General features: G+C 54.4%; 1 protein-coding gene across 1 annotated transcript in view; it reads left to right on the top strand.

Annotated features, from left to right (window-relative positions):
• The window catches only part of CDH23 (cadherin related 23), a 402,905-nt gene that overhangs the window by 96,041 nt on the left and 280,337 nt on the right, over positions 1-26,527 (top strand). The window contains exons 4-6 of the mRNA XM_087432054.1: positions 9,309-9,451; positions 10,176-10,223; positions 10,323-10,415. Coding sequence (XP_087288180.1) covers positions 9,309-9,451; positions 10,176-10,223; positions 10,323-10,415 — 284 coding nt within the window. The remainder of the gene's footprint in view (positions 1-9,308; positions 9,452-10,175; positions 10,224-10,322; positions 10,416-26,527) is intronic.

Below are 26,527 nucleotides of genomic sequence, written 5' to 3'. Positions count from 1 at the left end.
GGAGTGCTCGTCCTGGGGGTCACAGCCCGTGAACCAGGGCGAAGGGCGGGAACACATTCTTCATACATCCGGCTGTGACTGGACCCCAAACCTGTGCTCATGCTTCCCAAGTGTGCCCGTGAAAGGCCAGGAAAAGCATGTGGCATGATGGATATGTAGGTCTGTCCACTGGAATGTCAGCTCCAGAAGGATGGGGACTTCTGTCATGTTGTTCACTGTTGTATCACCAGTGCCTAGAGCGGTGCTCAGGACAGAGCCTCAGATGTCTCATCTGTGTAGTGGGGGTGCTAACCCCTCCCTATGGGGTTATTGTGAGAAGTAGATGACAGAGAGAATGAATGAAAACCATTGAACATGGTGCCTGGCAAACAGTAGGTGCTTAATGAATGCTAGTTTCTTTTCCCCCAGACAGTTCATGTCGTCTGAGTGGACTGGGTTGCAGGAGAGAGAGGGCTGAAGATGGCCGGTGGGTCCTGGAGACAGAGCAGCTCCCTTTGTTCAGGGCAAGGGCTGTCTAATGTGAGAAGGACGTCAGTCAGTGCGGGGCGGGCCTGAGGCCTCCTGCCTCTGAGGAGAGAGGGGCCATCAGATCTCACTCTGGCTTCCTCCAGCTGGGTGTAGGCAGGGCCTAGGACAACAAAAAAAAACCCAGAAACAAAAATCAGCTCCCCTGAGTTCAAACCAAGTTCAGACCCCAGGGTAGGTTAGAGGGAAGGAGCCTGATTGAAGGCAGGGGGCAGGGAGGGGAACCTAAGACAAATGAGATTATCCCCAAGAATCAAAGCGCTTAACTGGCCTGTCTGATCCCAGAGGGGAGACAAATGAGATTGCAGGCTCCAAGGCCAGCCTAGGCTCTGGGGGGCTCATCCCAGGGGAGGGGGGAAGGCAGGAGCCCCTGGTTCTGGCAGAGACCAAGGCCAGAGCAGCTAGGCCCCTCTGGAGGAGGGGGGTTTCCCTCCTGATGGAGGTGGGGCTTGTGCAGCAGCCCCACAGCCATGGGGAGGGAGGAGAGGTTATTCTCAGAAAGACCTGGTTGTAACCAGAAAGATTACGGCCTATAATCTGGGGTTGGGAGCTGCCACTCCTTGGCTCCACCACTCACCTGTACACAGCCATCCCAAGCAGCCATCTCCCAGCCAGGACCCTCCTCCTCCCTCTGCAAAATGGGAAGAGACTTTGTTTGGTTCTCACTTCAGCCATTACCAGTCCCTGCTTCTAAGCTTGACTGTAGACTCCAAGTCTAATTTTCTCCCTCCTAGCTGCCCTGAGCCTGGTAGGAGCACACTGCTAGATCCTTGGCTCCTGGGTGGGAAGGGACAGACGTAAGTAGATCGGGGCTGACGTACGTAAAGTCCTTTTAGATCACAGATTGCAAAAGGTTTGCTCTCCTATGCCTTTTAGGATTGATTGGTAGTGGCTGCATGGAACCCAGCTTGTGAGGGATTCTGAAGTTGAATATGGACTCACCAGAATAGGGTGCTGTGATTGATTAGTAATGTCTGCATGGGCAAGGGAAGGAACTGGCTAGCTCCGTGGCCCCAAGAGGGGAGTGATAGTTAATCATGGAGGGGTGGGGAAATTTGCCAAGCATGTCCCAAAACATCAGCCTCCACCTTCAAGGGGCAATGGCCTCTCCCTGCTGTGCAGAGGTACAAACAATTAGTCAGGGAGCACAGAGAGAACTTCGTGACGGAGGTGGGGTTTGAGGCGTGCATTTAAGGATGACTAGGATTGAGAGGCAGAGAGAGAAGGAAGGAACTTCCAGGCTGAAGGAACAGCAGCAGCACAGGTGTAGGAAAGTGCAGGGCCATGGTGTGCTGGAGGCATGACAGCAGACGGGCGGGCTGAGCCCAGGGCTGTGGCAGGAATGTGACTGGCCGGGAGGTTGAGGACAGGTTGAGACAGCACTGGCCATGAGAGTAAGGAATTCGGTTCTAGTCCCGTGGGAACAGTGGGTGGTGTCTGAACAGGGTGTGGCAGAGCCGCTGCAAGGAGGAAGCCAGTGTCATCTCCTTCCCCTTTATTCATTCTGTAGCACCCTCGTGTTTGAGAATCAACATAGCTTTCATCCTTCCCCCATCCGGAAAAAATAAGGAGACTTGCAGCCTCCACTGCTGCCTGAGTTTCTGGCCCACCCCTTGTCTACCAAGGCAGACAGCTCTCCAGGAGTGCATGACACACCAATCCCAGCCCTCGCCCCTCTGTGCAAATAACAACAATAATAGTAATAACAGTCATCTCCGCGGTCAGCATGGGCCCAGCAGGGCTGCAGGGGAAGCTGTGATTGTCCACCCCTTACCTGGAAGATGGATGTGGCCTACTGCTGAGGGGCTGAGGCCGCTGTGGGGGATGTGTCACCAGCCCTGCACTTCCCAGGACATTTGTAGCCTGCTGAGTGGATCCCCAACCCCACCGGGCCCCTGGAGTCCAGGATGGGATACACTGTCCCAGGGCAGGGTATTCAGCCCCCAGGATAGGGTACTGGTCCCCGGATGGAGTGCAGGGCCAGTTCCTAAGAGACTGGACCGTAGCCAGTGCCCAGCTATGATGCCACCTGCACCCGAAGCCAAGTGCTCTGGTTCGGGCATTAGCAGATTTTGATTAGCCGTACTTTTTCCTGTCCATTAGTGTACATAATTAAGAATTAACTCACTCTGCTCTCTCCTTTTGTCGCGGCTCAGAGATCCTCATGACTTCTGGGGGCTCTCTTCTCTTAACATCTCTAGGCAGTTGGAAGGATTCGTTTATTTACGCGATGACCATTTCTTGAGTGCCTCTGGGATGCCAGCCTGTCTTAAGGTTAGGAATACGACAGGGAGCATGACAGGCCAGGCCACTGCCCCCATGGAGCCTGACACTGGTATGCTTGTGTGGCGGCAGCGGGTTGGGGCAGGCAGTCAGCAAGTCAAGTGAATAAACAAGATCGTCTCAGAGATGGGAGGACTAAGACAGTAACTCGGGGTGTGGGGACACAGAGTGAGTGACGTCTCTTTAGGTGGACTCTGTATGATCAAGTATTTGAGGAAGGCCCCTCTGAGAAGGTAACTCTTGGTGTGAGAGGTGAATGATGAGAAAGCCGGTGTGTAGTGACCTAGGGTGGGAACATTCTCGGCAGGAGGCACAACCAGGGCAAAGGCCCTGAGGCAGCCACAAGCTGTTCAGGAAGAGAAAGAAGGCTGTGGGGCCAGAGGGGGCGAGCCCAGGGAGCCCGCGTGAGATGCTGTGGGGTGTGTTGTACTTGGGCCAGATCACTAGGGTCTTCGACGTGATCTGATTTAAGTTTTGATTTAAAATTTTTTAGTTGTGGTAAAGTACACATAACATAAAATTTACCATCTTAACCATTTTTAAGTACAGGTCAGTAGCGGTAAGTCCATTCACAGTGTTGTACATCCAATCTTCAGAACTCTTTTCATCTTGCAAAACTGAAACTCTACACCTATTACATGACAGCTCCCCATTCCCTCCTCCCCCAGCTCCTGGCAACCACCCTTCTACTTTCTGTCTCTATGAGTTTGACTACTCCTGGTACCTCATATAAGCGGAATCATACAGTATTTGTCTTTTTGTGACTGGCTTATTTCACTTAGCATAATGTCCTCAAGGTTCATCCATGTTGTAGCACGCATCAGAATTCCCTTCCTTTTTAAGGCTGAGTAGTATTCCATTACGTATATACATCACATTTTGTTTATTCATTTTGCCATCAATGGACACTTGGGTTGCTTCCACCTTTGGCTGTTGTGAATAATAATGCTGCTATGACCATGGGTGTACTGTGATTTAAGTTCTTTCAAGTTCTACCTTGCACCCATGAGGGTAGTCCAGGCCCTGGCCTGGGCTGGTCTGGCTCAGAGCGGAGGGGCTGGCCTCGCTGGGTTACCCTTCCCTGTGAGGGCCGAGAGGCCAAGAGCAGAAAGTCCTCTGTGGTACTGATTGAGCCGAGAGCCCTGAGACTGAGCCTTTAAATCATCCTGGGGCCAGAGGAGCTTTTCTCTGCATCTAAAATGTGAGCCATAAACCAGGCTGACTTACAGGCAGTTCTCACCGGTCCGGGTGTTTATGGCCGGCATCCTTCCTGATCGGTTGGTGCCTGCACTGTGCCCACTGTTAAATATTTGAATATCACCCTGCCATAAACCAGTCTCAGGACTTCCAAACCTGGCTGTGTGTCAGAGTCTCTGGCAGGGACAGTGGGAGCTGCTGCTTAAAAGTTCACACTCTGGGCTCCCTCAGCCAACCAAGTCAGCAGGGCCTGGGAATCTGTATTGTTACCAGCTCCCGGGTGATTCTGATGCCACAATCTTAAGGGGGGTTTTATTTGCGTTACCCCCAAAGCAGGCCTTGTGATGAGGATTCAAGTGTACATAGTTTATTGGGGAGAGATTCCAGGAAACACAGGAGGGGAGTGAGGATGTGAGACGAGGAAGAGAAGGAAGCCATGAATATGCATGATCCACCAAGTCACCACTGTGGGCAGCTGCAGATGAATCCCACTGGGGAGCGCAGTGTGGAACCCGGCCTCAGAGTTATACCCCCGAGAGGTAAGGGAGCTGGGGCATTTGTCTACCAACTCTTTATCCGCCATCTTGCATCAGTCATTCTCTGAGCGCTGCTACAGGGGATGTTAGTTCCCTGGCACTTTTGGCCTGTCCTGTGTGTGGGTGGAGCAGTCTCTGATGGCCAGAACCCTCTGATAGAGAGTCCTGGGGCTGGCAGTTGGAGGTCGGGCTGGTGTATGTGACAGCGGCATGTGCTGAGGCAGGGTACCAATAGCATCTGCTATGGCGGGCTGCCTGGCTCCCATGGCTTCACCATGCAGTGGGCGCCCAGCCCCTGTGAATTGTTGAGTATCCTTCTTACTACTGAAAGGAATTCCAGGCCTCATCCATTGCTAGTGGGAATGTAAACGGTGCAGCTACTGTGGAAAACAATTTGGACGTTCCTTAATAAATTAAACTTAGAATTACCATAGGACCCAGAAATTCCGCTCCTGGTATATGCCCAAAAGAATTGAAAGCAAGTGTTCAAACAAAAATTTTTGTACAAATGTTCATAGCAGTACTATTCACAATAGCCAAAAGGGGGAAACAACCCAAATGTTCATCAACTGAGGAATGGATAAACAAAATGTAGCATATCCATACAGTAGAACATTACTCAGTCATGAGAAGGGATTAAGTATAATACATGTTACAGCATGGATGAACCTTGAAAACATTATGTTGAGTGAAAGAAGCCAGACCCAAAGATCACATATTGTATGATTCTATTTTTGTGCAATATCCAGAATAGGCAAATACGGAGATAGACAGTGGATTAGTGGTTGCCAGAGGCTGGGGGAGGAGAGAATGGGGAGTGACTACTTAATGAGTATGAGTTTCCTTTGGGGGTGATGAAAATGTTCTGGAAAGAGATAGTGGTGCTGGTTGTACCATATTGTGAATGTACCTAATGCTGCTGATTTATATACTTGAAAATGGTTAAAATGATACATTTTATGTTGTATGTATTTTACTACAATTAAAAAAAAGAAAAACAATCCAGGTATTCACAGCCTGAGTTGCAGGGTATGCTGTCTGTTTCTTGGATGGGAAACACCCGCAGGATGTGGTGTGTGTATGCCAGGGTCACACAGCCAGGGGCGGTTCCCCTGAGGGGCTGCTTCTGGGGGTGTTGGACTGGGGTTGGGCCCCACAGACTGGCCTCGTTCCTATATGAATGGTACAGACAGAGGCTGTCGGAAGCCTCCCTGGTGGAGAAATGAGCCCGCGTCCTGGAGAAGCCAGAGCTGTGCCCGGCTTCTGCAGAGTGGCAGAACAGTGCTGGGCGGGGGAGTACGTGCCCAGCTGGAAAATCGTGGGGTGTCTTGTCTTAAATATAAGATTAAATTGGCACCTTTAATTAGTACACTTAGAAAAGGTCACTAGCAATTACCTGGGACACAAAGAAGGCGTGAGCAGGCACGAGCCCATGAGGAAGCCGAAAAGGACCATTTTGAGCAGCACATAATTGAGGGGAAAATGGATAAAAGTCCAGGAAATTACAGGGTGGGTGACAGCAGCTGATGGCCCCATCGTTGTTTTGCCCGGTGCCCCCCTTCTTGGGAGGGCCTGAGCCTCGGGCCTGGGAGAGCCATTTGGGATATTGGGCCGAGTCGTGCGACCTTGGCTGGAGGGCCAGTGTGGCCTTCCCAGAATCCCATTGGGCAGCCGGGAGCTTGGCCCCCTATCCCCCACCTGCACTGGGCCCTGAAGGAGGTTGGCAGGTGAGATTGTCAGTCTGGTGGCTGCCGTGGACTCATTGCTGTACCGTGGACGAGCAGGGCCTCAGTTTCCTCAGGTGGAATCTCCCGAAGTCACTGAGAAATAGCTCAGTGTTCTTCAAACTCTGACACTAAAGGACCCCTGAGCCTAAGGGAAAGGAAATGTGTATCCCTGGACGTCAGGGGAAGCCTGGAAATTCTTTTAGAGCTTTAGGTTGTGTCTGTTTTTATTTTTTTAGTGAGGAAGGTTAGCTCTGAGCTAACATCTGTGCCCATCTTCCTCTATTTTGTATGTGGGATGCTGCCACAGCATGGCTTGATGAGCAGTGTGTGGGTCCGTGCCCGGGATCGGAACCTGCGAACCGCAGGCCACCAAAGCAGAGCGTGTGAACTTAACCACTATGCCACCAGGACAGTCCAGGTTGTGTCTTAAAAAATAAATTAGGGGCCGTCCCGGTGGTGCAAGCAGTTAAGTGCACGCGCTCCGCTGCAGCGGCCCAGGGTTTGCCGGTTCAGATCCCGGGCGCTCACTGACGCGCCGCTTGTCAAGCCATGCTGTGGCGGCATCCCATATAAAGTGGAGGAAGATGGGCATGGATGTTAGCCCAGGGCCAGTCTTCCTCAGCAAAAAAAGAGGACGATTGGCAGATGTTAGCTCAGGGCCGATGTTCCTCACAAAAAAATTAATTAATTAATTAATTAATTAAATGTTACATAGTGCTCCCAATATATTCCCATTTGTTTTAGTATAAAATAATTGCTTGTCATTGAGCAACACAGAGGCTTCAGGAAGATACTCTTGGTTTATCTATGACTTCACATACCCTCTCCTTCCTCATCTAGAAAGAACACTGTACTGGGAGTCTGGAAGCTTGGGCTCGAGTCCTGACTGTTGCTCAGCGTCGTACTTTGGGCAAATTGCTAAATACCTTCAGCTTCTCCATCTTTAAAATGGGAAAGTTGGCCTCCCCAAAAAGGTCTCTGTTCCATGATTTCACTCCTCCTTCTCCCACTTCTCACCTCCTCCCATCACTTTGCATGCTGCCATGTCCTACTCTGCTGTGTGACCTTGGATAGGCTACTTTGCCTCGCTGAGCCTCAACTTTCTAATCTGTAGAGTGGGTAGAATAATGACTACCAAACAGAGTTGCTGAGAGGATTTAATGAGAGAACCCATGTGAATGCCTAGCACCAAGTCTGGCATATCATAAGAGCTGTGATTGCTGCCCAGTATCTTCCTTTTCCGTTGGGCTTCCAGTTAGGGTCTGATGGGGTTGTGTCCATACAAGTCCTGAATCTTGAGTTCACGTATAAAGTGCTGAGATGTGTAAGGTTGTGGAAACAAACGTGGGCTCCGGGCCCAGGATGCCTGGGCTTTGAATTCCAGCTCCGCCGTTTGCTGCCTGTGTGGCTGTGGTAAATTACTTCATCACTCTTCGTTACCTTATCTGTTAAATGGAGAGAATAAGAGCAAGGACTGAATGAGACAGAACATGGAAATCCCTTTGCCCAGCATCTAGAGTGTGGCTAGTGCTCAGAAATGTTAGCTATCACTGTCATGCTAGAGTTGTCCTTTTAAAAGTTCACTTAGAAAAGCTCATTAGCATTCTTTTCTAGATAAAATTCCTGGGATTTGGAATTCTTTTTCAGAGCTATTCAGTAAATATGAGAGTCAGTATTGGGGAAGAAAGAATGTTCGTTCCATTTTATAGGGTAAACTGAGGCCTTGAAAGAAGTGATTTGCCCAAGGCCCTGGGTCTACTCTGACCACTCCTTTGAGAATCAGGTGAAGACTGTAGACCCCCTGCAGAAAATGACACACTGCACATGCATAGCATTTTGCACACTTTCTGGGGGTTTCAAGACCTCCTGGAGCTAAGATGATCAGCGATCCAGTGGCCTAGGACCTCCTGGTTTTAGTGTGTGTCCTTCCTCAGTCCTAGACAGACCAGGTGGTTGGTCATCCCACCTGATTGCTTCCTGGGGGGCTGGGAACCCCGGGAGGAGATGCCCAACTCTGGACTTCTGAGGCGGGGCTGTGGGCCAGGCATCCTAATGCCCAGGGTGGCCTCTGACCAGGGCTTTGTTTCCTGGTGAAGGGTGACACCTAGATCCCCTTCTGGTGGACAGGAGCTAGACCTTGTCACCCAGTTCTAGACTGGGGTTCCTTGATGCTGGGCCACATCTTTCTAACCTCTGTGTACTCCAGTGCTTACACAAGGCCAACACTTAGTCACTATTGAATGAATGCTAGGTTTTGCAAAATATTCTGAACTGAAAGGGTGCTTCCGCTTGCAAAAGACAGAAATCCAACTCGACTGACTTGGGCAAAAGGGGAGATTTATTAGCTCATTGAGCTGAGCAGTCCAAAGGATGGAGCTGATATCAGGCACAGCTGGCTCAGACCCTCCAACCCTCAGGGAGTCTCTCTCCATGCACCATTTGGCTCTGTTTCCCTCCTTGTTGGCTTCAGTCTCAGGCAGGCTCTTCCTGTGTGGTGCCAAAGATGGCTGCCAGCAGTGCCAGTTGAGCAACCCTAGCGGAAAGAGACCTCCTCTTTATCAATAGTTCCAGCAAAAGTTCCAGAGCTGGCTTTGATTGCCCATTTTGGGTCACTTGCTTGTTCCTGAGCCAATCGTTGTGACCAGGCAGATGGAATGCTCTGGTTGGCTTGGACTGAGTCACGTGCCCATCTTGGAACATAAGAATTGAAGGGTTGGTGGACCTGCCCTCATCTGAGCCACTTGGAAAAGGGGGTCTCCAAATTATAGTCAGGAAAAGGGGGGCAGGCAGAAGTCATAGCTGTCCATCACATACCCAGAACAGTGGTGTTACAGGCACGTACACACTGTGACAAGTGGCCAGGGTGGAGGCAGGGAGCCTGGGTCAGAGCCCAGAGATGCGCAGGGTCTTGCTGGCGTGACCTGCTGGTGGTCTGTAGGGTGGCTGCTCCCAGCTGGGAGTTCAGCCGCCTGAGCGAGGTGCTGAGGAATGGACCTGACCTCCCGTTGTTGCCCTCTGCTCTCTCCTGCGGACGCTCCAGGCTCCTCTGTGACCCAGCTGCTGGCCCGAGACATGGACAATGACCCCCTGGTGTTTGGCGTGTCTGGGGAGGAGGCTTCCCGCTTCTTTGCCGTGGAGCCTGACACAGGCGTGGTGTGGCTCCGGCAGCCGCTGGACAGAGAGGTATGATCCACCCGGAGCCCTGCCCTGGTCCTCTCCTGGGGCGCGGGAGCAGACACTGGGGGAGGGTGGCTCATCAGCTTTTAGGGGCCTTCCTCTGAGGCCCATTCTAACCCTGAAGTAGCACCTTCCTGCCTGAATGGCGTCCCTCCTCAAGGGCCAGTGCTGATGTCTGCACTTGGGGCCAGAATGGGGTGGTTGGGGGTGTCTCCAAGCGAGGGGCAACATTGCACAGGCAAGAGGGCCAATGACCCGAGGTTCATCCCCTGTAGAATGGGGGCTCCGTGGGGTATACAAGTCTACCCCTGCCCCGAACAAATGTTCCCCCAAAGGACATTTTCCAGAGATGCCGGAATTGATGACACATTAGCCTTTAGCAAATTAAGGTGAGAGTTTGAACGAAACCCCAACCCCTGTCCTCTCCTTACATTTGAGGAAATGGACACAGAAGTGTCTAGCAACTTGCTCAAGATCACAGAGAAATTTAGAGGCAGAGCCCAGATTAGAACCCAAGATTCTTGACTTCCAATCTATTGCTCTTTTATGGGAAAGATCCATATTCTGAACCTGCTTCCCCAACCTAAAGGTCAATGCTCGTTTTTTAGGGAAGCCTTTGGATAGCCAGTCCCAGACCAGCTCCTGGGGCAGTGCTGGAGGGTCTCCAGCCCAGTTGGGGCTCAGGACCCAGGACCTCAGCTTGCCTAACTTTACCTCCTCTCTCTTTCAGACCAAGTCAGAGTTCACAGTGGAGTTCTCTGTCAGCGACCACCAGGGGGTGAGTGTCCCCGGAGGCCCCTGCTGCCCTGGGAGGCGTGTGGGTGGAAAGAGGTGGGAGGCCAACACCAAGGCTGACTCCTCGCCCTTCTCTTGCCAGGTGATCACGCGGAAGGTGAACATCCAGGTCGGGGACGTGAATGACAATGCGCCCACCTTTCACAATCAGCCCTACAGTGTCCGCATCCCTGAGGTAGGAGCCCCAGGCTCACACTTGGGGACATCAGGGGCCTGCTGCTCCCTGGCCACGTGGGAGTAGACTGAAGCGGGAGAAAGGGCAGCCCCAGCCCTTCTCCTGCCCTCCCCTCAGCCCAGGCACCAGCCCCGGGCAGGTGAACCTGTGGCACCTCTGGGGGTGGGGGCCCATGCGCTGGGGAGGAGAGTGGGTTGAGGAGCCTTGTGCCTGAGAGAGCACCTGCATCGGTCGAGCCCCACAACGCCTGCCAGAGTCAGGGATGGGACAGGGGCAGGTGTTGGGCCCTCCTCCCTTCCTCTCACAGCTAGTGTGGGCAGGTGAGTGGACAGCCCCAACCCCAGGCCTGCCTGCTTTGGCCAGAACAGGTCCCCACAGGATGCAGGCAACACGCGGTTCCAGGAAGGGCCTTTCTTTCCCTAGCCTCGCTGTCTCCCTGGCCCTCGGCTCCTCTGGGTCGTCTGTGTACTCTGAGCGTGTTTGCATGAGTGCATGTGTGTAAAACCAGGCCATTGCTGGTAATTGAGAAGTACAAATTATTGCATTACAAACGGTTCGTTAATAAGCTGGCTGCTGGCGCCCGATGGCAGCAGGCTGTCATCGCTGGCTGTGCCTCTCCCCGGTGGCTGGTGGCAGTCTTCTGGGCTGTGGTTAGCGATTCAGAGACCTTGAAGGTGGTAGGTAAAGAGCTTCTGACCGAGTGTCCGTCAGGCCTGCCCCGGGGACTCTGGGCTGGGCGGCAGCAGTACGGGGTTGGGAAAGATGGGAGAGGGAGTCCACTGGGGAGAGGCGGGTTGGCACCATGGCGTTTGAGTTCTAGCCCCTTTCTGTTATGGGTCATTGGATCAGGAAACTGGGAGAGTCTTTAGACAATATCTGTTCAGTTCGTAGACAAGAACACAGGCTCACTGTGGGAGGGACTTGCCCAAGGTCATACAGCTTTGACTCCGAGCCTCCTGACATTCCCTCAAGGATAAAGAGACCTTGTCTCATGCTCCCCGAGTTTCTGTTCCTGGCCCTCCTTACTCAGCTGTGAGCAAGGGTCCTGTGCTTGGGCCAGACGGAGGGAAGTGAGGACACATGTGTGGGTGGGGACCCACCAGAGGCTCCCATGCCCTCTCCCTGATGGGGTGGGACATAGAGAGGGAGCCCGCAGTCCCAAGCATGGGGGCACGGTGCCCTGAGCTGTGGCCGGCGTGCCCAGGACTGCAGCTTGGCTCCGGGCCCCCTCTCATTTGGAAGTCTCCCTAATTTAATTAAGGGTCTCTACGTGCCAGCCTGCACTCTGGGCCTGGGCTCAGAAACCAAGGGCACGGTTCGGAGTTAATGAGCCTTGGACCCATTGCTCAGCTGCCATCCTGGCAGGCATGGCTGCCCTCTGCCTTCCCTCACAGGGGCAGCAGGCAGCAGCAATGGCTAGAGGACGAGGGGTCGCCTCTCTCCTCCCCAGCCCTTGGGCCGGGGCCAGCCTTTTCCTCTCTCCCTTGCCAGGAGATGTGACCTCCAACACCGCCCTCTTGGAATCCCCCGGGATTCTCCAAAACCTCTGCCTCCAAGGAGAGAGCGTCTTCAGTCCTTCATTTATTTAACAAATATTTATTGAGTGTCTGCAGTGGGCTTGGCACTGGGCTGGGCTCTCACTTCCCAGAGACCTGGGAGGGCAGAGGAATGCACAACAACAGGAGCCAGAACTAGAGGCAAGAGACCCCAGGCCTCGCCCCTGCTCTGCTCCCAGAGTGCTGGGTCCATTCGGGCACCTCGCTTAACCTCTCTGGGCCATCGTCTCCTTATCTAATAAAAACAGAGGACAGGCGGGATAAGGTGGCCTGCCTCCTGCCCATCTGATGAGGAGAGAGTTGGCTGAGAGGGGCAAGGACTCACAGTCCTTGGAGGAACGCCTGCATGGTTTACTTGCTCGCATGTAAACATCCCCGGCTCACTTCAGTGGCCTGATACTCGATGCCTTGCTCGGGGCTGCTCAGTGCAGCCAGTGGGGATGTGGTGTCATGGTTGGAGACCAGGCCGCTTCTGACCCGAGTTGGCTTGGCACTGACCAGCTCTGGCCTGGTGTGGTCACCTTAACTAGGACTTAGCTGCCTGGCTCAGGCCCCAGCTGGAGTACTAGCAAAGTAATTGAGCCCACGGTCTCCTGCTTGCGTTGAGATCACTCTGGCAACCCCAGGCTTCTGCCCTTGAGAAGTGTGATTCAGTGGCAGAGGCCCTGTAGATGTGAACAGCTTAAGTATGCAGACCAGAGAAACGGGGGTGCTGCAGACCCTGTGAGGCGTCAGTGCCAAGGGGGTGCCAGAGTGATGAGAGACATCTCAGCTGGCTTCCTGGAGGAGGCAGGTTTCCAGTAGAATCCCACCAAGGTGAGCTGTGGAGCTCCTGTGTTGTGTGGTGGGAAGAGGGAGACTGGGGGTCAAGACACCTCGTTCTAGTCCAGGCTGTGCCAGCAACTGGCTGAGTGAGACTTTAGACCTGTCACTGCCCCTCTGCTGGCTTTGACTCCAACAGCTGTTCAACTAGGGGGTTGGACCAGGCCCCTTCCAGGGCCGACATCCCGTGATCTGAGGATGGATCCCAGCAGCAGAGGCTCCTTCTGTTTCAGTACCTTGTCATTTCTTGAGAGATGGTGGAGAAGCTTCAGTGGCTGCCTTTATCCACTCCTCTTCTGGTCGTCCCAGCCACCTGCACCCTAACGCTTACCTTCCCAACGCCACTCCCCCAGCCCTAGGGGCCCTGATGATATTTGGTCTGTTGTGCCCAGTACCCAGGGATAGGCGTGGGGAGCAAGTTACAGAAAGGCAAATTCTGGATCTCCAAAAGGAAGAACTTTCTAATAATGAGACCCACCCCACAACCTACTCCCCTGCCCTGCTGAGGATGTGCTGAGCTCCCCATCCCTGGAGTTATGCAAGCAGAGGCAGGAGAACCACGTGTTTCAGAAGCCATCCAGTACTGAGTGTTGGAGAAGTGGTGAATCAGAGGGTCCCAAACCTACCTCATCAAAATTTTCTGGGAGACTAGTTTGAATGCATATTCTGGGGCCCCTGCAATTCTGAATCAGTAGTTTGGGGAGAGCTGGCCCAGGAAGCTACATTTTTAATAACCTCCCCTGGTGATAGCGAGCCCTGGAGGTTGACCTCTGTGGCTCTCCCCACCAGAGGGTTTCTGAGAGGTGCTGGGCGGCCCATTTTTGAAGAGAACTTTCAGCCCGTCCACAGCTGCCTGGGGACGTGACCCAGGAAGACCCACATCCTCAGGCCTGGAATCAGAGTGGGTGGGAGGCAGATCAAGGCCAGGTACGCCCCTTTCCCAAGACAAGCTCACCCGCCCCTGCCCGCCCAACCCTGCCCCCTGTCCCTCCGAAAGCCCCGCCCTAGAAGCCAGGCAGGTGTGTTTGGGTTTATTTGTTCTCGGTACCCCTCCTGCCCACCCCTCTCCCCCACTAAGCTGTTCTACATGTAATTATCCATTTTATCAGGGCGAAAGGCCCTGCAATTCACTTGTCGAAGCCCTAACGAGGCAGCGTGGATGCTTTCAAGTCCGTAAAGAAAAGGGAAATCCTGCTAGAATTGGCAACTTAATTCACCAAGCCAGCCTCGACAGACCTCATTAAGTCCCGTGTATTCATTTCAAGCTAATGGCTGTCACGCTGACTGCTGTTTGATCTGCTGTAATAGACTTTTATGGCGTTCCAATTTGCTCCAGCGTGTTCGCCTGCGTCTGTGCCCAGCAGCGCTGCTGCAGCACCTCCGTTAGGGTGCGTGCCCGCCTCGCTGACCTTCAGTGCTGCCCCGGCCGGCCCTGCCCCCTCCACCTGGGGCCACCCCCCTCGGCCCTCCAGCTGTGTCCTGGGAGGTGACCCTGGGGCCCGGGTGTTTGGGCAGGAGGATGGTGTGAGGTTAGAAGTCGGACGGTGCCAGGTGGCTCCTCCGGTCAAGAGGGCCTCAGGGACGGCCGTGTCCTTGAAGTTCTGACAAGGTCAGCCTCCTTGGCTGGGCAGTCGAGGCTTTTATCATCTGGCCTCAGCCTACCTTTCCCAAGTTATCTTCTGGTATTTGTCCACACGAATCCTCCCGTCGGCTAAGGGGCCGACTCAGTGCCTCCGAGCGTTGTCTGTGTCTGTGTCCCTCTCTCTTCTCTCGCTCTTACACACACACACCATGCTGTTCTAACTAGTGCCTAATTCAGTTCTGCCTGTCCTTCAAAGCCCAGATCTGCTTCACTGTGCCCTGATCCACTCAGTTTTTTTTAAATGAACACAACAAACATTTGCTGGGCAGCTATGGAGCAGGGCCCAGGGATTCTAAGCTGACATGGACATGCAGAGTAGAGAAAAAGGACTCTAATGTTTGCCAGCTGTGCAACTGTGGATGGGCTCTTAACCTCTCTGGACTTCAGTTTTCTTATCTATAAGATGGGCAGCAATATTTGCCTTGTGGGGTCGTTGTGAGAGCTGCAATAGTGCGGGTAGGAAAAGCCCTTAGCCCAGTTGGTGGCTCATATTTGGTAAAATGCTGGTGATTGAGACCCGGGTTTTGTCCTCAGGGAAGGTAATTTTACAGAGAGAAAGACAAGTAAGTGGATGTCTAACTACATCTAAATGTATTATTAAATGCAGTGGTAGCTTAGGGTGTGCAAAGCAGGATGGAAGCATTGTGGAAGGAGTGACCTGGTCTATATATAAGGGGCTATTTGTTTGGGACCTTACAGGATGAGTAGGAGTTTGTTAGTCAAAGAAGGAGATATTATGGTATCTCCGAATATCATGTGCTTTCTGAGATCCTTTAGCCTCTTTTCATGTATTGGAATTTCCCAAAGAGGGAAATAAACTCTAACCCCTCACCAGCGATTCTGCTGAGGAGGGGCTATGGCTGTGTAGGTATGTGTGTCCCTTGCAAGTGCCCACTGTTACCTCATGGAAACAAAGCTGGGCTGGAAGTAAGCTCCCTGGGTCCTTGCCCAGGTCTCTGTGACAGACAAGTCCTGGTAGATCTTTGTCACCCCTGGCTTCAGGTGACCAGCTGTGAGGTGGGGACGGGGCTGGAGGTGGCAAGGGGTGGAGCTGGGACAAGATGACAGGGGCTGGAGAGATTGAGAGTCCTTGCCTGAGCCTCAAAGCTGGCTGGGGGCAGGGTCCTGGCCCTGGGTCCCCACTAGGCCACATCATCTCTCCATGTCACTTAAGGACAGATGAAAGTTACTCCCTGTACCTCCTTACTAGAGATGGGAAGGTGGGGGGGATACTCCTGGTGATCACTTGTCAATGGAACAAAATAAGTAATTAACTTCTATGATAATAATAATAAGGTGATGTTGTTGTTGTTGTTGAGAGCTTACTATGTGCCCAACGCCAAGCTTTCCGTGTGGGAGCTCACTGAGCCCTCGCGGCCACCCCATGGGGCGGATCACCCTGGTTATTCCCATTCCACAGATGTGGACGTGGAAGCAGAGAGGTTTCGTGACTTGCCAGAGCTAGTCAAGGGTGGAGCCAGGGTTAGGAGACAGGTCTGGTGATGTGACTTTGGGCAGGTAGCTTCAGTTCTACCTGCAAAATGGAAATAATTGTACCTGCCTTGCAAAATTGTGGTGAGGATTCAAGTCGATGGGATTATGTGTGGGACGTGCTTAGCACAGGGCCCAGTATAAGTTAGTGCCCAGTAAATGGTCATAGCCGTAGTTGTTGTTGTTTGTCCGTCTCTCCCACCAGACGGAGCAGGGACAGAGCTTGGTCATCTGTGCGTCCTCAGCACCCAGCCCAGGGCCTGGCCCGTGCTCATGAACTTCACAAATGGGCCGAGTCCTGCTGCCTCCTCTGCCTCTCGGGTGGTTGGGAGGACAGCAGGAGCGTTTGTGCAGAGTACTTCGCCCCAGCCAGGCGAGAGGTCCTTTACTGCTCGCAGTCCAGGGTGGGGTGAGGAGCAGGAAGCCCTGGCACTGGGCTGGGGGGGGCTCCCCACACTTACTCACACCTCAGTTTTTTCCCAGGACACCCAGAAGCTCCTTGCTGGCGCTCACTGGTGCCCTCTGTTGCCTGCCAATTCCTGAATCTGAGCCATGTCATCCTCTGTGCTGTGGGCGTGTGTGGGGAGCCTCACAGTGATGGCCAGAGGAGGCCCAGAGCGTGTGGAGGTGGACTTGGCCAAAGTTATTAGCACGCACTGGGCCTGACAGCAGTGCCCCCAGCTGCCCTCCTCGAGGCGTGCCCATCAGACGCTGAATGATTTATAAACTGCATCCTCAGGTTGCAGCAAGAGGTGGGGTGAGGGGGCTCCCTCTGGCTTGTGCCTGCTGTTCTTCCCTGAGGTGTCAGCTCTGCTCACGAGAGTGTCGTCTCCCACGCCAGGAGAGGCAGCCCCTTGACAGGCCATATTAATTTATACCTCGGGGCCACAGTGCCCGGCGGCCCCCTCTGCGTCCATAACCACTCGCCTATTGATCTGGGAGAGGGAGACCAATAAATCATCTCAGGGGCTCCGGGTCCTGCTGGCCAGAGCCGGAGTGGTTTCTTCTGCCAGGCGGCAGCCCCAGGCCCCGTCTCTGTGCCCTTGGTGAGCACCCTCAGGAGTTTGTGCCTTTTCTGGTCTCCTCACTGTGCTGACAGAGGAACCTCCTGGAACCTCCTCTCTCACAGTGGGCAGGTGCCATAGCCTGCGACAGTGAGGGCAGCGAGCTTTGAGCTTGTAGTGATGAAGATACGCATGTGTGCAGAGCAATAGGGCCGCCTGTTTCTACACAGTCTTGAGGTGCTGTGTGTGGGTGTGTGTGCACTTGCTTAAGTAATATCTTCGCCGTATCTGAGTGTTTTCACTCTCTCTCATTTGTCCTTATGACAACTCTCTAGTTAGGGGAGAATCATTCTTCCCATTTCGGAGATGAGAGAAACTGAGGCCAAGAGAAGCTCACTGACTTCTCCAAGTCCCCCAGAGTTGGATATGCTTGCAACCAGAGCCGTAATCTTGCTCTTGCTCCTTTTTCAGCATCCTTGCATATGTCTTTTTGCAATGTTGCCGTGGCCTGCTTGTGATTTGCTAAAAGTTGCAGGAATGAGGCCCTGATACGTCCAGGATGAGGGAGATGAGCTTGGAACTCTGGGCTTCATGCACAGGCTTCCCCCCCATCCAAGACTGAGGGCTGTCACATGTGCCCCATACACAGGCTGCAGGGGTCCAGTGGAGAAGCTTCACTCAGAGCCCACCGCCCACTCTCTGGAGTGGGGACCTCCCCTGCTGGCAGGACCCAGCCGTGGTCCTAATGGTGCCCCTTCCTTGGGACCTGCAGGGTTAGTGTGCCCCATGAGGCAGCCTCCAAAATTTCGGTCCCCAAATGCGCACACAACATTTTTCCTGAGAAGTAGGAGACCCACCCACACGGGTAAATGCCAGCCTCTCCGCCTGCCTGCGGGGAAGGTTCAGCATCTTTCTCCCACCTCCCCCTGGGTCAAAGGTGCCCAGGAGGAAATGAACGGAGGCCCAGAGAGCTCAGCCCAGCCACGCACTCCAGGGCTCCTTGCTCCCTCCTTACCCAGTGGGGTGAAGCCAGGGACTCCTGGTGCCCCGTGACAACTGTGGCACCTCCTCCTTCCATGCCGTGGGGGCATGACGAGGGCTGTGGGTGCCCTCCACCACCCTCGGCATGAGGAAAGAGGACAGTGCACGAGCAGGAGGCGGAAGGAGCCCAGATGTAATTAAAATTGTTATTTTGTTTGAAGGGTAGTAATGTTCCTAATTACATCGGTTTCCTCGCCGATTCTAACTGGGAGTCTTTAGGGGCCCATATAATTCTGTTGCAATGACTGCAGGACCCTCTGCCGTGAATACGAAGCAGGGGGCCGTGTGTGGAGCCCAGCTCGCGTGCATTAGGGATTCTCTGGCACATGCCAGGACACCTCTTATGGTGCCCCCCGCCCTTTAAATAAAGAACCTCTAAATGGAAGGAGATGATAGCTGGCTGCTAGGAGATGTTCCTGCTGCATTGTTGGGCTGTCAGCCGTACGCGCCTGGAGTCCATCTGTTGTCTTTCCTCTCCCTTTCTCTTGAATGTTCTCCTCCCCCCGCCCTCCCCGTGGAGCCTGTTGGAGGAGGGGTTCAGTTCTCCCGCCTGCGCTCCTTTTCCTCCAGGCGGTGGGGTCTCCTTAGACCCTGGGTGGGGGGCTATTTTAGGAAACTGAGGGTCGAAGGAGGCCCGACGTACAGCCAGGGGCAGCTTTGGCTTTATTGCATCATGAGAACTTGTGCCCTACCTGTGACATGGGGACCCTGATACCCCTGCACACAGTGTGATGGAGCCGTGCACGCATAGGCTCCAACTCCAAACTGGAGGCCATGAGCAAGCCTCAGTTTCTTCGTCTGTAAAATGGGGGTACGTTGGGTTGTTGTACAAGTTCAGTGAGAGCACATGTGTGAAGCACCACACAGAGGGTAGCTGATCGGTGTTCCCGTTGTTATGAGACGTTCTTGGAGAACTTGGGGACAGTTGCTTGGAAGTCCAAGGAGCTCGACCGGAGGCTCCGTCACTGTGGACTGGTTGGTGGATATTGGAGGGCTAGTGGTCAAGAAACTGACAGTCCAGTGGGAGACAGGAAAACTGTGGAAAACATGAAACAAAGACATGATACGGAAAAAAATGGACCCAGGGTCGCCTAGAAGTAACTAGTAATAGGCTGAGAGCATTCCAAATAGACTCCTTGAAACCAGCACCAGGGGACTATCAGGATGACTTAATCCAACCACACATTCTGTAGAGGTCAGGAAAGCCAGAGAGAGTAAAAGACTTGCCCAAGGCCACCCAGTAAGTCAGTGGCAAACCACTGAAGACTTGAGGTTACCGGGGAAGATGCTCAGGGAAGCGGTTTCCAGAACCCACAGTGAGACTGAGCCCATCCCTGGGCCAGAAGCACACTTGTTTTCCTGGGTGGGGGCTGGATGTCCAGAGCTGGGCTGGACTCCTGCAGCCCCCACACCCCAGAGCAGTGGCCTGGCGGGCTGCCTTCTCCATGCAGAGTGTGTTGACCGACCACCAGCGTGCCATGCTGTTTCTCTTCTTCTCGGGACTCTGGGATTTTGTCTCAGCCCCTTCACTTACCCTAACAAGTTAGAATATTATCACAACAGCTGGGGGACAAGCCTGGCAGCCGCTGTGACATTGAGGCCCCCCCACAATAGGCTTGTTTTGATGTGTTTGCAGGCTGCCTGACTCACCTTGTTTTTGACCAGGAGGGGAAAACAGGAGAGAGAGAGAGAGCTCTTGGTTGATGGAATTATTATAATTTCTCTGATTCCTTAGCAGCCTTTAATTACTTTGCAACTTTGTGGTGCTGGCTGGAAGCCAGGAGGGGCTGGGCTCTCCCTCTGTATAATAACCTTAAGTGGAAGCCTCCTGTCCGTCTATTAAAAAGCCCACTCTTCTCTCTAGATGTGATAATGTGGCCGAGAGATTTCACCCGGGGTGTAATCACTAGGTACAATGTAATCGTCCCCGCTCACTGTCTGCATCATCAATCGGCCAGCCCACCTCCCAGGCACAGGGTACTGCCAGCCACGAAGAGCCGGACGCCCGGACACGTCCTTGTCCAGGAGAGTCACAGGCTCAGGCTGGTCCCCTCTCCTAGTCCTGCCCCCTAGAGCGGGAAAGGACGTGGAGGCCTTTTCCACTAACCCCTTTCCCCGTACACGTCTCCCAACCTGAGCCCAGCCGTGCCTCCCGCCATTCCCAACACAAACCCTACATTTTAGAAATCCACCCCATTTGCATGAGGCTTTAAGCTCCAGGCTTTCCTGTTGTCCTTGTCCTTGATCCTCAGTACGGGTGGTCACTGTCCTGTCACCCAGCCTCTGTTCATGCTGTGCCCTCCCTGGAGATACTCTCCCCCCAGCCCACTGCACGGTCGTCCGTCCCACCATGTAGCCAAACCCCACTCTTCCTTCCTCTGAACAGTCCACTGGGGGAGGGTGAGGGAGGTTGGTCCTCTCTGTCCCCATTTTACAGATGAGAAGTCGGAAGACTTGTCCGAGTTACTCCCTTTGGAAGTGACCAGCTGGGATCTGATCCTGGCCCTTCACTTGGTCTTCTCTCCACTGGACTTGAAGGCACAACTCTTTGGCGTTGCTCCTTACACCCACTCCATCCATCCTGGCTTCTAAACCCCACTCCCGGGCCCGCCCTCTGCTGCCTGACCTTGGCCTGGCCTTTCCTTCCTGGGGCGGCCCCAGGCCCCTGCTGTGGGCAGGAGAGGCCACTGGACCAAGGCCTGGGTGCTGAGTCTTCCACGGGCCGGCTCAGCCAGTGGGCAGCCCTCCTGTCTCGGCCACCTGTCTGTAGGCTCAGTGAGTTAGAGTGGGGTGAGCTCTCACCCGAAGGGGGCAGGAGCCCACCACCTGTGGCTGGGAGACTCGGGTGAATTGCTTCCCCCTTCCAGGGCTCGATTTGCCCCTCTGTTCCATGAGACTGGTAGTCCTGGGCCTGTCTGCCCCATAGTGGGGGTGTGGGGGGGATGGGCAAAGGCAGGATGGACAGGAAGGCCTTGAGCTTAAAGCCTCATGCAAATGGGACAGATTAACCCCTGGAGTGTTGTCTCCAATGCCCCCACCCCCACCCCTGCTTCATGAGTTTTCTTTCTTTGAGTCTGTGTATTACTTAAGCGTACACATGGAGAGGTGCACAATCATAAGCGTTCAGCTTTATGAGTTATGGCAAAGTGAACACATTTGTGTAACCACCCCCGCATCAAGGAACAGTCTCTCCCCCTCCCTCCAGAGGGTAACCACTATCCCGCCTTCCAACCTCATGGCTTACTTTTGCCTGTTTTCATTTTATTATATATGTTCTGTAGGTTTTTGTTATCACTTAAACCCCTGGAACAGCAGCCAGCTCCCTCTTGGAGGTTACTTCCCACAGTGGCTGGGAGCACGGTGGCTGGGAGCACGGGGGTTGGGAGCACAGTGGTTGGCTCAGAGGCCCTGGAAACTTCCTGTCTCTGACGGAACAAGTGTGGTGCTGACGCAGGGTTGCCACCACGCAGATGACGTGAGATGATGCATGTGCGAGGCTCAGCCGACAGCCTAGACATGGCGAGACTGGAGGGACCGTGCCCTGTGGGCGTGACCTCTAGGCAGCCTTTCTCTGGTGGGGGGCTACCTCCACAGGTGCCTATGAAGCTGCCCAGGTGCTGGGACAGGAGGCTGCATGGGGGACAGGGAGTCCGGGGAGGTAAGTGCAGTGGGTGAAGCTTGGGTAGAGAAGGGAAGGGAAGGGAGAAAGGAGGAGCATCCCTTTCCCCATACGGTCTCCTTCCATCCTCACAGGAGTCCTTCTCGTTGGTAAGAAAGCTGTGATTGTCCTCATGTTATAGCTAGAGAAACGGGCCCAGAGAGGTTAAACCACTTGCCCAAGGCCACACAGCTAGTCCCAGATTTTGTCCTCTTTGTACTGCCCCCAAAGCAAGTCCAAATGCCTTTTACCCCCAGCGTCTCCACTCAGGGTTTGGAGTTTTCTGTAAGTCTGTGCCTTTGGAGAGGCCAGCCCTGAATCTGGAGAAGGTGGCAGGGGAGGGTCGGTGAGGAGAGGGATTCTTCTGAAGTGACCTCTGTTGTGTTCCAGCACCTTCAGCCTCCCACCAAGCTGCAGCTCCTATCAGCAGCCCAGTCTCAGGCCTGCACAGGAAAACACAAAAATCTTTAAAGGCTTCTTAGCAGCTTGAAGTGATTGGTTTTTTTTTTCCCCTTCTCTGGTCAGGGCTGGAGCTGGGGCAGGGCAATGAGAGAAGAATAATAAATTCTCCTAAAGCATTGTCATTCTCCCTACCTCCCCAAACCAGCAGATCCCCCAACTCAGGGGCCACCAGACCTTTAAAAAAAAAAAAAAAAAACCCACCCAACACAGCCCCCAAAATGGAGCTGGAGGGAAATGCAACAGCAGCTATTGGGGCGGAAAGCCCTAAATGGTGTGGAAGTAATGTCTAAAGTGTGCTGGCGATTACAGACATTTCCACGGAGCCACGCACGGGCTGCACGGTCGGCGCCGGCAGCCACGGGAAATAAATAAATAAGTGGGCAAGCCTCGGAGACCCCGTTAACTGTTGCTGTGCAGAAGGGAGGGATGGGGCTGGTCGCTGGTGAGGGCGGAAGGAGAGTAGAGAGGCTCATTCGTTCATTCTTCCATCCATCCATTCATTCAGTTGTACTGAGTCCCTGCGCTGTGCAAGGGATGTTGCTAAAACCTCTCCGTGGTGTTCTGAGGATGGTGGCCAGAATCCCACAAGGCTGGCAGGGTCTGGCCCCAGCCTCCTCTTGAGCCTACCCTTGACTCGCTGCTTTCCTGCACATTCTTTCTAGTTCCTAAGGGCATCGTACCACAGGGTCTTTGCATGGCTGTTCCCTCCCCCCCTTTTCATGAACTCCTACATCCCCTGAGATCTTTGATCCCTGATTGATCCCTTCTCCCAGTGCAGAACAGATTCTTGTGTTCTGGGCCTTTGGAGCACCATAGCTTTGATCTTGGAGTGTAATTATTTGCTTATTTATGGGACTACCTGATCACTGTTGGTCTCCTGCAGAAGACGATGAGCTCTGTGAGGGCAGGGGCATGTCCATGTGGCCATCTTTCCACCCCTGGACCCTCAGGACGTGGTGTTCAGTGGGGCCTCAGTAAAGATTTGTTGCATGATGCAGTTCTTACCACTTGTCTCCAGGAGCTTCTCCTCCTCCTCTGCTCTGCAGCCCACATCCTTTCAGAGAGCAATTCCCTGCACCAGTCCTTGGTGGGCTGTATTCCTGAGGCCCACTGCTGAAGGCAGCTCGGAAGTGCTGGCATGTTCCCCACAGAGGCCTTCGGAGAAAGGCCGAGCCTGGTCTCCCCCCGAGTTCGCAGGTAGCCAGCAGGAAATGAGGGAACTTGCTCAGGGCTACTGGAGGAAGGGGTGTCATCTAATGGGGCTGGGGTATGGTAGGCAGCAGAGTGGCCCCAAAGATGTCTACATCCTAATCACAGGAACCTATGACTATGTTTCCTCATGTGCAAAAGGGACTTGGCAGATGCGATTAAGTTATGGACCTTCATGGGGAGATATCCTGGTTTATTTGTGTGGGCCCATTGTAATCGCAGGGGTTCTTATGGAGGGAAGGAGGAGAGTCAGAGGAGATGGGACGCTGGAAGCAGAGGTCAGAGAGAGATTTGAAGGTGTTATGCTGCTGGTCTGACCATGGCAGAAGGGGCCATGAGCCATGGAATGCAGGCGGCCTCTAGGAGCTGGAGAGGGCACGGAAACAGATGCTCTTCTGGAGCCTCCAGGAGGAACACAGCCCTGCTGACCCCTTGATTTTAGCCCAGCAAGACCCATTTTGGAATTCTGGCCCCCAGCACTGGAGGATGATAAATTTGTGTTGTTTTAAGCCACTAAGTTTGTGGTAATTTGTGACAGCAGCTATAGGAGTCTGATACAGGGGTGCTCTGAAGGCAGAGCAGGAGCATTCTACAGTTACCCCTCCAGCACCCCCAAACTTTAGTTGCCTTGCTCCTTTGGGGCCCTTCAGGCAGGAGGACTGGTGTACCCAGAGGTTGGTTGTCTGCACGTGGATGTGACGCTGGTGGGTGTCGGGGACGATCCACGAGGGTGGGCCATGGGCAGAGGCCCCCAGACCTGGGGAGGGCAGCTGGCTGGGAAGAGGCCCTGCGGAAACTGGGAGGGCTGAGGTGGGAGAGCCTAGAGCTGCCAGCTCAAGGCCAGATTCCCTGCAGTGGGTGTGGAGAGAGGTAGAGCTCACAGATGAGGGTGGAGAGTGGTGCTGGAAGGTGTTCATCCAGAAACTGGCCGCCGTGCTGCGGGGACTAAGGACGACCTCCCTGCTGCGCGGAGGAGGGTCAGCAGGCGCCTGAGCGCTGGAGACGCTCGTGGGAAGCCTGGCCTCTTGGCACCAACCAGCCCAGAGACCAGAGAGAGGAGTCTCTGCTTGGCTTGCTGCAGGAGTGGTAACGGGCAGCAGGAGTGTTGGTTCCAGGTACCTGACCCCACCCTCTTTCACTCATTCCTTCATTCATCAAACATCCTCTGGTGCCTGCTAGAGGCCAAGCCCGTGCTGGGTGCTGGGGCCACAAGAGGAATGAGACATGGACCCCAGCCTCCAGGAGATCCTGGCTGGGCCCTGCTCACCCACACCGGCACCCCTAAAAACAGGATGGGAGGGCAGTGCTTGAGGACCCCACGGCCACCACCCGAAGCCTGGCTCCATGGGTTGCTGAGGGTTGAGCTGGGCAGTTCACCCATCCCAGCTTTAGTGCTACAGGAAAGCTGGGCCCTGACCCCCACCTGCCCTGTCCTGGCTCCTGAGCCCCTGGTCCTGTGTGGCAGGTATCAGTATCAAGCACATCTCCCTCCCGGCAGCAGAATTGGACAAATGAGCTGTAAGTGAGGTTGGCAAATTGGTTCTCTCTGCTCTGTCCCGCCCCCCGCCGCCTGCCCTGAAGCAGCCTGGGTGCACCTGTGGGCCTGCTCTTGGTCTGGGCCGGGGAGGGAGGGAGCAGGGCCTGGCTTGGGTCTGAGGCAAGCAGAGAGGCCTCCCCGTCTCTGGGCTCCCAGTCTGCTTCTTTATATCTGAGGTGGGTCGAGACCCCACAAGACAGAGAAGACTCTCCTAGAGGGTTCAGAGGTGTTACCGAGGAAGGGGCAGGGCGCAGGGCCCTTAGAAGGCCTGGCACGGGCTCAGTGACCACTCCCTCCTCCGACCTCCTGTTCCAGCTTCTGTTTATATCACTGTCTGCTACGTGGGGCCTCCTGCTCCCACGTTCCAGGCTTCATGAACTGACTAAAGATGGCGTCTGTGTCTTATGAGTCCTTGAACCCATGAGGTCCGGGGGTACTGGGCGTGGGGAAAGCACTGAATAACAGCAACAGGACTAATCGTGGAGACTGTGCATTCACTTGTGTACTTTTTATGACCAATCTGTGGTGTAGGTACTGGGATTATCCCCATTTTTAAGATGGGGAACCTGAGGCTCGAGAGGTTAAGTCAGTGGCAAAGCTGGGACGTGAACCCAGTCCGTGTACCCTCAGTGCCCCCCTACTGTGCTGCACCTCTGTGGACAGTGGTCAGGGGGCTGGGCCGTGGAGGTGTTCGTGTCTTGCACATTGAGGGAACGTGCCTGGCGTGCTCGGAGAACCCAGCAGGCAGCAGACCACTGTGAGGGGGGCCTAGGCTCCTAGGGCAGGACCTCTGGGCTGTGGCTCCCTCAGCCCTCCCGAGGTCCCCTCTCATCCCCCTCTCCCCAGCACAGTGCCCAGTGCCAGGGCCAGCATGGGACGGAGAGAGGGTGGGAGTGCCGGACACCACTCCCGGTCCTAGAGAGCCAGGCTGGGCAGCGAGTTCCTGGAGAGACGGCCCTCCCACCCCTGCGCCAGTGCACGCATGCGTGCACACACCTCAGGCGTGACGTCCGCCCTGCGTCCTTCTGTCCCGTGTGTCTCCCTCACGGGTCAGCGCCCCGGAGTAGTAAGTCATGAGCAAATCGGCCACAGCCAGCGGGAGGCCAGGAGGACACCGGCTGGGGGGATGCTGCCATCAAGGCCGTTAGCACTGAGCTGGCCAGGTGGACAAAGCACAGCTGATTGGGAGGGAGCAGGCCAGCCTCCCCCTCTGGGCCCTCCAACGCGGACGTGGGATGGGGCACACACGTGGAGCATGTGTGCTCCCTGAGCACTCACTGAGCGTGCTGGATCTGTGGCCCGGAGGCTTGGGGATGCCCACCCGTGAGAACAGTTTTCACAAAGGGACGGTCACTTCACCTGTAGGAGAGTAGAGATAAGCTTGCTCCTGCCTGGATTCTTGGCCTGGAGCAGACCTCGCCCCCCTAACCCCCATGGCAGCAGTGTATCTTAAAGGAAGGAACACTAGACTGGGATTCTTCCATATGTCTTTGGGCCTCTCCTTTCATCTCCCTGGGCCTCAGTTTACCCACCTATGCAGGGGGGGAATAACCTTAGCTCTGGCCAGCTTCCTGGCTAGTCAGGGTTGTTATAAAAGCAGATGAGCCAGTGATGAAATGACGTGTAAATCTGAGACCCCAGCTCCCCAGGAGGTGGCCCGACTGAACTATGCCATCAGGCCATGGCACTG

Source organism: Ceratotherium simum, chromosome 6, assembly GCF_057802395.1.
Source record: "Ceratotherium simum simum isolate JZ-2026a chromosome 6, ASM5780239v1, whole genome shotgun sequence".
Lineage (NCBI taxonomy): Eukaryota > Metazoa > Chordata > Mammalia > Perissodactyla > Rhinocerotidae > Ceratotherium > Ceratotherium simum.
This window is presented reverse-complemented; position numbering and strand designations above follow the sequence as displayed.